At 40.9% G+C, this 11,999-nt stretch overlaps 1 protein-coding gene across 3 annotated transcripts in view; it reads left to right on the forward strand.

Annotated features, from left to right (window-relative positions):
- The window catches only part of LOC140459676 (gamma-glutamyl hydrolase-like), a 52,939-nt gene extending 45,191 nt beyond the window's left edge, over positions 1-7,748 (forward strand). For all 3 annotated transcript variants that reach the window (XM_072554030.1, XM_072554029.1, XM_072554028.1), the window contains 2 exons: positions 5,520-5,657; positions 7,171-7,748. In XM_072554030.1, the coding sequence (XP_072410131.1) occupies positions 5,520-5,657; positions 7,171-7,286 (254 nt within the window). In that variant the 3' untranslated portion in view covers positions 7,287-7,748. The remainder of the gene's footprint in view (positions 1-5,519; positions 5,658-7,170) is intronic.
- The last annotated feature ends 4,251 nt before the right edge of the window (positions 7,749-11,999 follow it).

Consider the following 11,999-nt stretch of genomic DNA (forward strand, 5'->3'; position numbering starts at 1 on the left):
TAGTGCTCTCTTCCCCCTCCAAAATTGCATCCCGTTATTCAAGTCAGCAGTTGATGATCATGGGTTTTGAATTTAGAAAATAACAAATTATCCAAATCTATTGTGTCTTGATTCTTGGCACAATGAAAAAAAATCCATCTCATTTTTACAAAAATAGCTCAAGCTCATCTTTCTAGTTCTGAGTTGGGAGCCATGAATACAAATGGACGTGGGTCAGTTATAACGCATGAGTGATAAAGATGTACAGCACGGAAACAGATCCTTCACTCCAACTCATCCATGCCGACCAGATGTACTGAATTAATCTAGTCCCATTTGCCACCATTTAGCCCATATGCCTCTAAACCCTTCCTATTCATGTACCCATCCAGACGCCTTTTCAATGTTGTAATTATACTAGCCTGCACTACCTCCTAAGCCCGCTTATTCCTTACACGCGCCACACCCTGGTTGAAAAAGTTGTCCTTTAGGTTCCTTTTAAATTTTTCCCCTCTCAATTTAAACTTATGCCCCCTAGTTTTGGACTCCCCTACTCTGTTGAAAAGACCATGGCTATTCACCCTATCCATACCCCTTATGATTTTATAAACCTCTGGAAGGTAACTCCTCCGCCTGCAATGCTCCAGGGAATAAAAGCCCCAACCTATTCAGGCTCGGTGGTCATCAAGTGCTTTGAAAGCCTGGTCATGGCATTAATCAACTTCAGCCTCCCCACCACCCTTGACCCACTCCAATTTGCCGATCAGACCAACAGATCCACGTCAAATGCCATATCCCCAGAACATCTTGACACCAAGAACAGCTACGTAAGATCCTACTCATTGACTGCAGTTCAGCCTTCAACACTATGATCCACTTGAGACTGATTACTAAATTTAGTGATCTCGGATTAATCCTGACTCTGTGCAACTGGATCCTCAGTTTCCTGACCCACAGGCCACAGTCAGTGAAGATTAGGAACAATATTTAATCCTCACTAACACTCAACATTGGAGTCTCCCAGGGCTGTGTATTCGGCCCCTTGCAGTACTCACCATATATCCATGACTGCGTCACCAAATACTGGACTAATGCCATTTAAAGTATGCTGATGACACCACTATAGTCAGTCGCATCTCAGATGGCAACAAAACAGACAACAGACGGGAGGTGGAAGACCTGGAAAAATGGTGCACTGAGAACAACCTAGCCCTCAATGCTTGCAAAACCAAGGAACTCATTACTGACTTTCAGCAGGTGGTTACTTATGCTCCCTACACATTAAGAGCACAGAGGTGGAACGAGTGGAGAGCATCAAACTCCTGGGAGTGGTCATCCACAAGAAACTTTCTTGGACTCTTCATGTGGACACACTGGTTAAAAAGACCCAACAACATCTCTCCTTCGTCAGGCAGCTGAGGAAATTTGGCATGACGGCAAATACCCTTGCCCAACTTTTATAGGTGCGCCGTTGAGAGCATTCCGTCTGGATGTATCACAACCTGGTATGGCAACTGTACCCTTCAAGATTGGAGATAGTTAGAGAGAGTGGTGAACTCTGCCCGGACAATCCCAAATGCCAACCACCCATCTATAGAATCCATCTACCATGCCTGCTGTCAAGGAAAGGCCACCAGCATTCTCAAAGATCCATCCATCTACAACATCGACCATCAGGGAGAAGGTACAAAAGCTTGAACTCATGCATCAGCCGGTTTCAGAACAGTTTCTACCCTGCTATTGTTAGAATACTGAATGGACTCTCAAACTCTTAAACATTCGCCTGTACCTGTGTTTTTGTTTTTGTCGCTATTTACCTATTATTTACTTATCTATGCTACTTAACTCTGTGATCTGCCTGTATTGCTCACAAGACAAAGCTTTTCACTGTGCCTCGGTACATGTAACAATAAATTCAATTCAATTCAATTCTCTCCCTGTAGCTCAAACCCTCCAAACCTTGCAATATCCTTATTAATCCTTTCCGAACCCTTTCAAGTTTCACAACATCATTTCTGTAGCAGAGACCAGGAATGCAGTGATCCAAAACTGGCCAAACCAATGTCCAATACAGCTGGAATGTGACCTCCCAACTCCAGTACACAATGCACTGAGCAATGAAGGCAAGCTATCATTTTTCAGTGTTTGTATGATCTTTCCAAGTTTATACTCTAAGGTTCTTGGTTTCAAAGTTCTGATTCCAGTTCACAGTGGACCAGATTAAAGTGACGAAGCATTGTTGATGTCAATTCATCATGGAGGTTTGACAAGTATTTGCGATTGTTTTGGAGATGCTTTTCAATGCAACAAATGTGGATCAGCTGTGATCCCACACACCACAGCTACAAATCCTTCACGTCAGAAGAAAGCAACTTACCAGAAGACCTCGCCAGGCATAAGAACTGCCTCCCATGATACCCATCAGATCAGATTTAACCAGCAGTTACACCAGTGCATTCATGTTCACAGCAGTGACAGTCAAACTATTAAAATCATTGTTGACCTCCTCGCGGTGCATTTGAATCTTAAGATGTTTGCCTTCAATCAAATGTCTTGTTGAGAATTGGAAGATGCTTCTTGGTTTTATTGAACAAAATGATAATTAATTCTTGTCAAACCATGTTAAAACTAGTTAGAAATTCCACCATGAGTGATGATGTTTTTACTTAGTCATGGAGATGTACAGCATGGAAACAGACCCTTTGGTCCAACCTGTCCATGCCAACCAGATATCCCAACCCAATCTAATCCCACCTGCCAGCACCCAGCCCATATCCCTCCAAACCCTTCCTACTCATATACCCATCCAAATGCCTCTTAAATGTTACAATTGTACCAGCCTCCACCACTTCCTCTGGCAGCTCATTTCATACACATACCACCCTTTGCGTGAAAAAGTTGCCCCTTAGGTCTGTTTTATATCTTTCCCCTCTCACCCTAAACCTATGCCCTCTAGTTCTGGACTCCCCCACCCCAGGGAAAAGATTTTGTCTATTTACCCTATCCATGCCCCTCAAAATTTTGTAAACCTCTATAAGGTCACCCCTCAGCTTCCAACGCTCCAGGGAAAACAGCCCCAGCCTGTTCAGCCTCTCCCTATAACTCAAATCCTCCAACCCTGGCAACGTCTTTGTAAATCTTTTCTGAACCCTTTCAAGTTTTACAACATCTTTCTGATAGGAAGGAGACCAAAATTGCACGCAATATTCCAACAGTGGCCGAACCAATATCCTGTACAGCCGCAACATGACCTCCCAACTCCTGTACTCAATACTCTGACCAATAAAGGAAAGCATACCAAACGCCTTCTTCACTATCCTATCTACCTGCGACTTCACTTTCAAGGAGCTATTAACCTGCACTCCAAGGTCTCTTTGTTCAGCAACACTTCCCAGGACCTTATCATTAAGTGTATAAGTCCTGCTGAGATTTGCTTTCTCAAAATGCAGCACCTCGCACTTATCTGAATTAAACCCCATCTGCCACTTCTCAGCCCATTGACCCATCTGGTCCAGATCCTGTTGTAATCTGAGGTAACCCTCTTCACTGTCTACTGCACCTCCAATTTTGGTGTCATCTGCAAACTTACTAACTGTACCTCTTTTATGCTCGCATCTGAATCATTTATGTAAATGACAAAAATGTAGAGGACCCAGCACCGATCCTTGTGGCACTCCACTGGTCACAGGCCTCCAGTCTGAAAAACACCACCCTCTGTCTTCTACCTTTTGAGCCAGTTCTGCATCCAAATGGCTAGTTCTCCCTTTATTCCATGAGATCTAACCTTGCTAATCAGTCTCCCATGGGGAACCTTGTCGAGCGCCTTACTGAAGTCCAAATAGATCACATCTACTGCTTTGCCCTCATCAATCTCCTTTGTTACTTCTTCAAAAAACTCAATTAAGTTTGTGAGACATGATTTCCCATGCACAAAGCCATGTTGACTATCCCTAATCAGTCCTTGCCTTTTCAAATACATGCACATCCTGTCCCTCAGGATTCCCTCCAACAACTTGCCCACCACCGAGGTCAGGCTCACCGGGCTATAGTTCCCGGCTTGTCTTTACCGTCCTTCTTAAACAGTGGCACCACGTTTGCCAACCTTCAGTCTTCCAACACCTCACCTGTGACTATTGATGATACAAATATCTCAGCAAGAGGCCCAGCAATCACTTCTCTAGCTTCTCGCAGAGTTCTTGGGTACACCTGATCAGGTCCTGGGGATTTATCCACCTTTAACCGTTTCAAGATATCCAGCACTTTGTCCTCTGTAATCTGGACATTTTTCAAGATGTCACCATCTATTTCCCTACAGTTGATATCTTCCATATCCTTTTCCACAATAAATACTGATGCAAAATATTCATTTAGTATCTCCCCCATTTTCCATGGCTCCACACACTTATCTATGAAATCTACACAAATGGTATTTCTATAGGTACAGGCAAACTGTGCAGTGACAGATGAATTCAATACCTGGAGGCATTTCCAGCCACAGGTTGGCCCAGTGTTAAATCCATGTAAATAGTCAACCAATTCTATCAGTCTGATTCCAGCAATGCAAGCCCCTTGATTTTGAGTAATTCATTCAGCAACCAAGTCAGTACATATTTACCTTCTGAGTGAAAGATTTAATGTTTCTTAGCAGTATTACCAAGTAGGAATTTTGAACCGAAATTCAACTGGAGGCGAAAGAAGCTCTTGTTGGGATGGGAGAAATGTTGTCTCATATTTCAATTCAAACAGTTAAAAATCTATTGAAGACCAATGTAATCCTCTAAACTACGCACGTGTAAGCAGCTTGCCAGAAGTGAGGGGCACAGATAGGGTAAATAGACAAGGGGTGGGGGAGTCCAAAACTAGAGGGCATTGATTTAAGATGAGAGGAGAAAGATATAAATGGGACCTAAGGGGTACCTTTTTCATGCAGAGGGGTGTGTGTGTGTGTGGGGGTGGGGGGTGGGGGGAATAAGTTGCTAGAGGAAGCGGTGGAGACTGTTCCAATTACAACATTTAAAAGGCATCTGGATGGTATATGAATAGGATGGGTTTCTAGAGATATGGGCCAAATGCTGGCAAATGGGACTAGATTTATTTCGGATATCTGGCCAGCATGGACAAGTTGGTCTGAAGGGTATGTTTCTGTGCTGTATACTTCTATGATTCTATTATGACAAAGGCCGCTCATGAGTCATCCCCTTTAAGACAGATCACCCAAAACCTACAAAAAAATCAGGAACCTTTGACAGTTTTGTATTTTCAAGTTGACCCTTTAAGACAGGAAAATTCTTTTTCTGACGATGAATAAATACTTATCCATTTCTGGCTTCTCTCCAGGTCCAAGATTTCCTGCAGAAAATGATTGATGTTTGCTTCCTTGTTCTAAAATTTATTTTTTGTTTAACACCAATATATCAATCACCAATAATGAACAACCTTCAGTAAAGGCGTGGGATGCGGGAAATAATTAGTACGTTCGATCTGGTTTCACACATTTATTTTGTTCAATTGTAATGAGAATCTTTAATTTGCTACTGCAGGTTTCCAATATCCTTTCTATGGGGTCCAGTGGCATCCAGAGGTTAATCGATTTCAGTGGCAGCAGCATGTAGCTTTCCCACATTCTCCGAATGCTGTTCAAGTCTCCTATCTGCTGTCTGACTTTTTTGTGAATGAAGGTATTTATTTGTGGTGAAAGCTAAAAAGGGAGCACAATCACTTGTTGCCTAAGAGAAACCTTTTGTTGCTTCTCGCTTTTTGTCCTTTAGCTGGTCACATTGAACTTATGTCCTCTGGTTCTCAATCCTCCTTTAATCAGGACTGATTATAAGAGGGTGATAATTATCTGGTTGAAAAATAAAATAAACCCAATTGCAGATGTCTTGAAAATTTTGAGGCAAATGTCAGAAGAATTAACACATTGATACTGCACCAAAACCTGGGAATCCTCCCTACTATATCCTTGTAACCAGGTGAGTTATCCAAATGGAATTGCATACTGCACCCTTCATGACTTGTATCATATTTAAAGGCAAGTGTAAGCTGCTGTGTTCCAGATATGATTGGATGAAACAAACTACAAGGCTTTCAGCAAAACACTTTGTTCTTAAACCACAGTTAAAATTCAAACAAAAAAAGAAGAATTAGCACAACCTTTAATAATTGAAACAATTAATAAAATGATATATTATTTAATAACTACATACCAACTCTTCCAGTATCGTAGCAACCCATAAACAGACCCTTGGCAAAGGCAAATTGAGAAAAACAGATTCAGTCACATGCTATCTCCAGTTAAGAAGAAAGGAACCTGGAGAAAATTAAACTTGCAGCAGAGAGAGAGAGCTGTATCTAGCAGCTTCAAATCCAAAACCCCAACTTGTTCAACTGAAAGCAAAACTAAAACCCTGGATCTCTTTGAGTGAGACTCCATTCCCTCATGCTTGTTTTGTCTAACTTTAAAAAAACACAAAGCTATTTGCTCTGCTTTCCATGGAGCAGACACCTCAACACCAGGTTAATAACACCCTTTTCAAGTGAAACAGGACAGAACAAATCCCTCTTAAAGACACATATTGTTATCCAGTATTCCCAGTAGCTTAGTTCATGGAGGAAGTAAGTTTGCCATGCAGACATTGAAGAATCTTAGTGTAATGTTTTCTCTGTTTAAAATATTTGAATTTTATCAGCTTTGTGATTGGGATAACTCAGATTGAAGGAAGTAATCTTTGTTTAAAGAGGGAAAAATCTGCCTCTCACTTTAAAGCCTCTGGCAAAAAGATCAGTCCAAGAGTGTAAATGTGGACGTATGTATCATTGTCATCATCTCATGATTTCTTCGCAATTTCCTGAGTTAGTTCCTCTCCTCAAGGCAGCTTTCTTGGCTTTAAAAATAAATCAAGGTTCATGGAGAGAGAGAGAGAGAGAGAGAGAGAGTGAATGTAAGCAACTGTGCTTAGTTCATGCTTCCTGTGAATGGATCACAAGGTGCCATCACTCATGAATTGTGCCAAGTGATGGTGTTATGCTATCTGTCCATGCAGTGAGAATCAAAAACATGAACAGTGTGCTAAAGATGTCATTACTCCTGGTGTTTGATGTGAACCAGCTCTGAGGATACAAGTCCATTGTTTTGATATACTGGACTCTGGGCATTCTGACCTTTCAATATTTTCATTTGTTTCTTCACAGCCCGGAAGAACTTCCATCATTTTTCAAACCTGAAGGAAGAGGAGGCAGCTCTGATCTATAACTACAGTCCACGCTATGTGCCTACATCCGGCTACATCCAAGTCTATTTTTTTTAAAGAAATTTTATGAATTAGCCACAAATTAAATTTGAGCAGGAAACCTAATATTCCCACTTCACAATCATACTTAGCTGCTTGGAGAGAAAGAAGCAATCTGACTATCAACTGGAACCAAAAGGACAGTTTAAAGTTAGGACTCTCATTGCATTACCCAAGTACTGGGGGAAAAATATTAATTTGGTATTTAATCAGTTGATAAGTTAGCCACTTGTTCTTTGTATAATTTTCAGATTAACTTTCATTTCACTGTTATTCTGGGTTAAGTATTCAACTCGTTCTATTTTCCATACTACTGCAGTCAAAATATTATGATATCAAAATTGCTTCACTGGTGGTCAAGTGATTGAAGGTGTTTGTGACAACCACAACCAAAGAGGCACTCATTTTATATCAACAGTGCAGATTGCATCATTTCTACAATATTTGACTAAACTGCTTCAATAAACATTCTTTCCACAAGTTGGGATTCCATGGCTCTGAATACTCTGGTTTTAAAACTCCAGAAATCGTGTGTGATCACAGGTCAGATGTTTGTGTGGAATTTGTTATTGTTTGTGAAAATATGACTTGATCAAAAGCTGTTGGCATACTGAAACAGGAATGTTCTCCTTTTAACACAGATTCCAAATTCTAATCTATCAGAACAACACAGATGACAAACGCCAGGCGAAGAGAGGCAGAAGGCCAATTTTTTAAAAATCAAACAAACCTGAATGAAAGCACAGAATAAAGTGAAAGGAGACAGGAAGGAAAGTCTGGTCAGATCTTGTGATGACAAAGTCAAAACAGCACTCTGCTGTCTTTAAAGATTCTAGTTTCTCATGGTCCCAACTGAATGAATAAAAGTAGTTGCTGGGAAGGTAAAATTCAAAGAGTAAGTAAAAATATTAAGACATTTTTATCCAGGATTACAGTGTTATAGAGCGACAGTCATTTTCCCTCCGTTAACTTATGCGGATGTAAATATCTGAACATCGTCATTATTGCACTACTTGTAGGCACTTTTTGTCAGTATCAAAAGATGGTCAACTTTCAACAGAGTTGGTCACATTGTGGGGTTTCTCCTGAGACAGCAGATGCCACAACTATTTAAAGGTTACGAATCTTCACTTGCCGACTTTGTGCACATTGTGGTAGATTCTGCTGTTGTCTAAATATGACCATGGACCAGAACTAAAGCCAGATATTGAATTTTAAAGCTTTCCCCCATTCTGAGGAAAAATGATATTATACCATCTCACCAGCAACTAATTCATGTTCTGGTTATTTCACCACAGTGGAGATTGAGTGATGTTTCCAGAAAGAAGTGAGACAAAATTGATGCAATAATTCCAGAACAGAAAGCAAAACAACATTTTGTGCAGAGATTTTGAGAGACTGAGTAGGACTGAGCATAGTGATTTAGCTTGTGATCAAATGAGCATTTATGAATAGATTATTATGTAAGACATTGGAGAATGAAGACAAGGAGATTGTGGGATTTGGACAACTGTTTGTCTGGAAAAGAAACTTCAACTAGAATTCCATTATGTCTTGCCATTGCTTGCAATGGGCCTTGGGTTTGCACTCTAGGGTAGGGAAACAATGGACACTGGTACTCTCACTGTCAGTGCAGTTAAGACACAAGTTAAGTGCATCTATCTCTGTCTGCTAGTTGGACAATATCTAACCTTTACATCAGAGGCCATTCCATTGTACAATCATCCAGGTTGATCTCCATTTTCATTCCTGCATCAAGTGGTGTGGGAGACAAAAATCACATCGGTGAGGAGAGGTTTTGCCACATTATGTGGAATGGCATGTACATTAATGAAAGTGGATTTCATTTCTGATCTGTGTGCTACCTTGAAGCTCTGATATATTCTGTGCACCATATGAGGTCACTCACACTCAATCACTTTATACTGTCTTCTTTGAGACAGAGTTGAAGGATCTCACTGAATTCACGTTGTTGTTGAGATGAGTCACCTGACACTCAGATGTTGGAAGTGAGTCTCATTTTATTTCCTTCTGGCACACTCTGCATTTCCATATTTGAGTGAGACAGATTTCCAGGACTTTTGCAAATTGGTGATGAAATGTCCTGGAATGACAATTTATTTGTATTGATTTGGTTCAAAGCCTGACAACCAACTAACAAGGCGAAGTCAGGAGTGCGTTGGAATAGTCCCCACTTATCTGGATGAGTGCAGCTTCTGAAGAGACCATCACCACTCCGTAGCACCATATCCACAAACATTCACTTTCTCCACCACTGATGCACAGTGGTAGCAGTTCACCATTTTCAAGATGCAATGGAGTCACTGACGCTTCTTAAGCAGCACCTTCCAAACCCCATGTCCACTGCTATCTATGAGGACAAGAGCAGGAGACGTGGGAACATGATCACTTCCAAGTTTGCTTCAAACTCACTCAGTAATGTGACTTGGAAATATATCACCATTGCTCCATTACCATTGTGTTAGAATCTTGGAGCTCTCTCTTAAACAGCATTCTGGATACTCCAACCCATTTGGCACAGCAATTCAAGAAAGCAGTTTATCACCACCTTCCCCCACACCAGCCCCCAACCTTCTCAAGCACAAATAGGGATTGACAATGGGTGATGGCCCATGAAGTGAAGCACAATCCCACAAATTAATGAAAAGACTTGGAAGATAGTAGACTTGATATCGGGGTGTAAATTTTGTCTTGATTAATTCCACATAACCCTATGTGCCAGTATCTCAGCTCAGTGCTCAACTTAGATTGATTCAATGCTGAGCTTTCTGCAGTGTGACATTAGTAGGTTAGACTCTTTCAATTCAATTGTGCATGTTTCAAACTCCTTGTGGTGAAGAAACATACCAAGGCTCCTCATAGAGCATCTTCATGACAGCATCTTGGGCAGGAATGCTGTTTGATCATGGAACAGATTGCAGAAGAACATGATCCTGTCTTTATCCACTGTGGGAATTCAAGTTTCCAGTCAGGCCGTTGACTAATGATCAGAAGTAAGAATTGCCCTTGCTTAATCCAACATTTCTCAGACAAATTGTCATCCAATATTTGCCTTCCTCACTGAAATCGGTTCACTCAACATATTGCAGATGGAAGCCAGGACCATTGAGTATGTGTGGGTCTTTGAGCCACCTGGGAGCTTCATAAATTAGCTTCAATCAGAGATGTTAAGTTAAATATTGATACATCCTATCACATTGCATCATGTTTCAGCATTGCCTCTCGAAATGGAATTACAGAACCAGTTCAGCTGTGCTGTATACTTAAAATGTAACATGAATGTGTTCTGTACATTTAAGAACACAATTGGACCCATAGAAATATACTCTACATGTTTCTCATAAACTGTGCATGCCCTTGCTGCCTTGAGCAATAGTTGTATCAGAAACATTTTTCCATGTCTGGATATAGAGGCCACAAGATACATAAAGATGTGACCAACATCTCTGTAAAAATACTTGCACTTTCTTATTGTAACATGGTCTCTTGTCCCACTGAAATGCAAGTCCTTGTCTAGGATCATTTTCGATGTGAAAAGAACCAATATGAAAGGTGGCACTTGCACTGCACGACTGCAGGGAAGAGCACTATGTACCCTATGGTGAGTTAACACTTTCGACTTGATATCACAATGTGACGACAGGATATAACCACAAGCTGCAATACACAGTAAAGGCAGAGGACGCGACAGTGCTGTGACAATGTACACTCATGGTACCTAAAAGAGCAACCGTTCCCTCAAATAAAGTACTGCATGTTAGGCTAATCAATAAAATCAGACCCTACGTGACTTGGGTAATATATTAGCATGGATGGATTAGCAAGGACAACATTTCCATGATGGCTACATGTAATTGGTGGTAAGTCACAAAGGTCAGCGTTGGAGCAACAATTACTTCCAACATAAATGGCTTGAATGAGGGAAATTAATGTACTGTTGTCATAGTGACAAATGACCAAAGCAGTGGTGGTAAGGCAAGTGGTGAGGCTGACAGAAAGAGACCACACAGACAAGTAATTGGGCCAAAACTCAGCCGGTGGATTTAATGTGGGGAAAAAATGGCATGTTATGCACTTCAGCAAGAAGAGCAGAGAACTGAAAATTATTTCAATTTCGAAAGGCTGTCGCACAGAGGAATTTGGGGATCTTTGTCCATGAGTCAAAGAAGATAACATCCAAATTCAGCAGCCAATAGGGAAGACATATGTTTCAAAGGGAATTAAACATGAAAATAGGCAAGTCTGGCCAAAACTATACAAGGCACAAGTTAGACCACAGCTGGAATATTTGGAACACTGTGGTATTCTTATCTCAGGAAAGATATGCTGGCATTGGATGTAGTCCAGAGAAAATTCAGTAATTTCATCCCAAAAGTGGAGGGGTTGTCTGAGGAGGAAGGGTATGGTAAGTTTTGCTCATTCATTCGAGTTGAGAAGAATGAGAGGTTACCTGTCCAAACATATAAGATTGTTATGGGGTTTGATCATGTCAATGTGGTGTGTTTTTCCCCATGTGAGAAAGTTTAGTACCAGAGGGCATAATCTTGGAGACAGGGGTCACTGAGTTCGGACAAAAATGAGAAGGAATTTCTTCTCTCAGAGTTTGACAACCATCTGATGATGGAACAGCACTCCGAAAGCTAGTGCTTTCAAATAAACATGTTGGACATAACCTGATTTTATATGATTTTCTTTAACCTTCTTTCAGAG

The sequence above is a fragment of the Chiloscyllium punctatum genome, chromosome 35, assembly GCF_047496795.1.
Source record: "Chiloscyllium punctatum isolate Juve2018m chromosome 35, sChiPun1.3, whole genome shotgun sequence".
In the NCBI taxonomy this organism is placed as follows: Eukaryota; Metazoa; Chordata; class Chondrichthyes; order Orectolobiformes; family Hemiscylliidae; genus Chiloscyllium; species Chiloscyllium punctatum.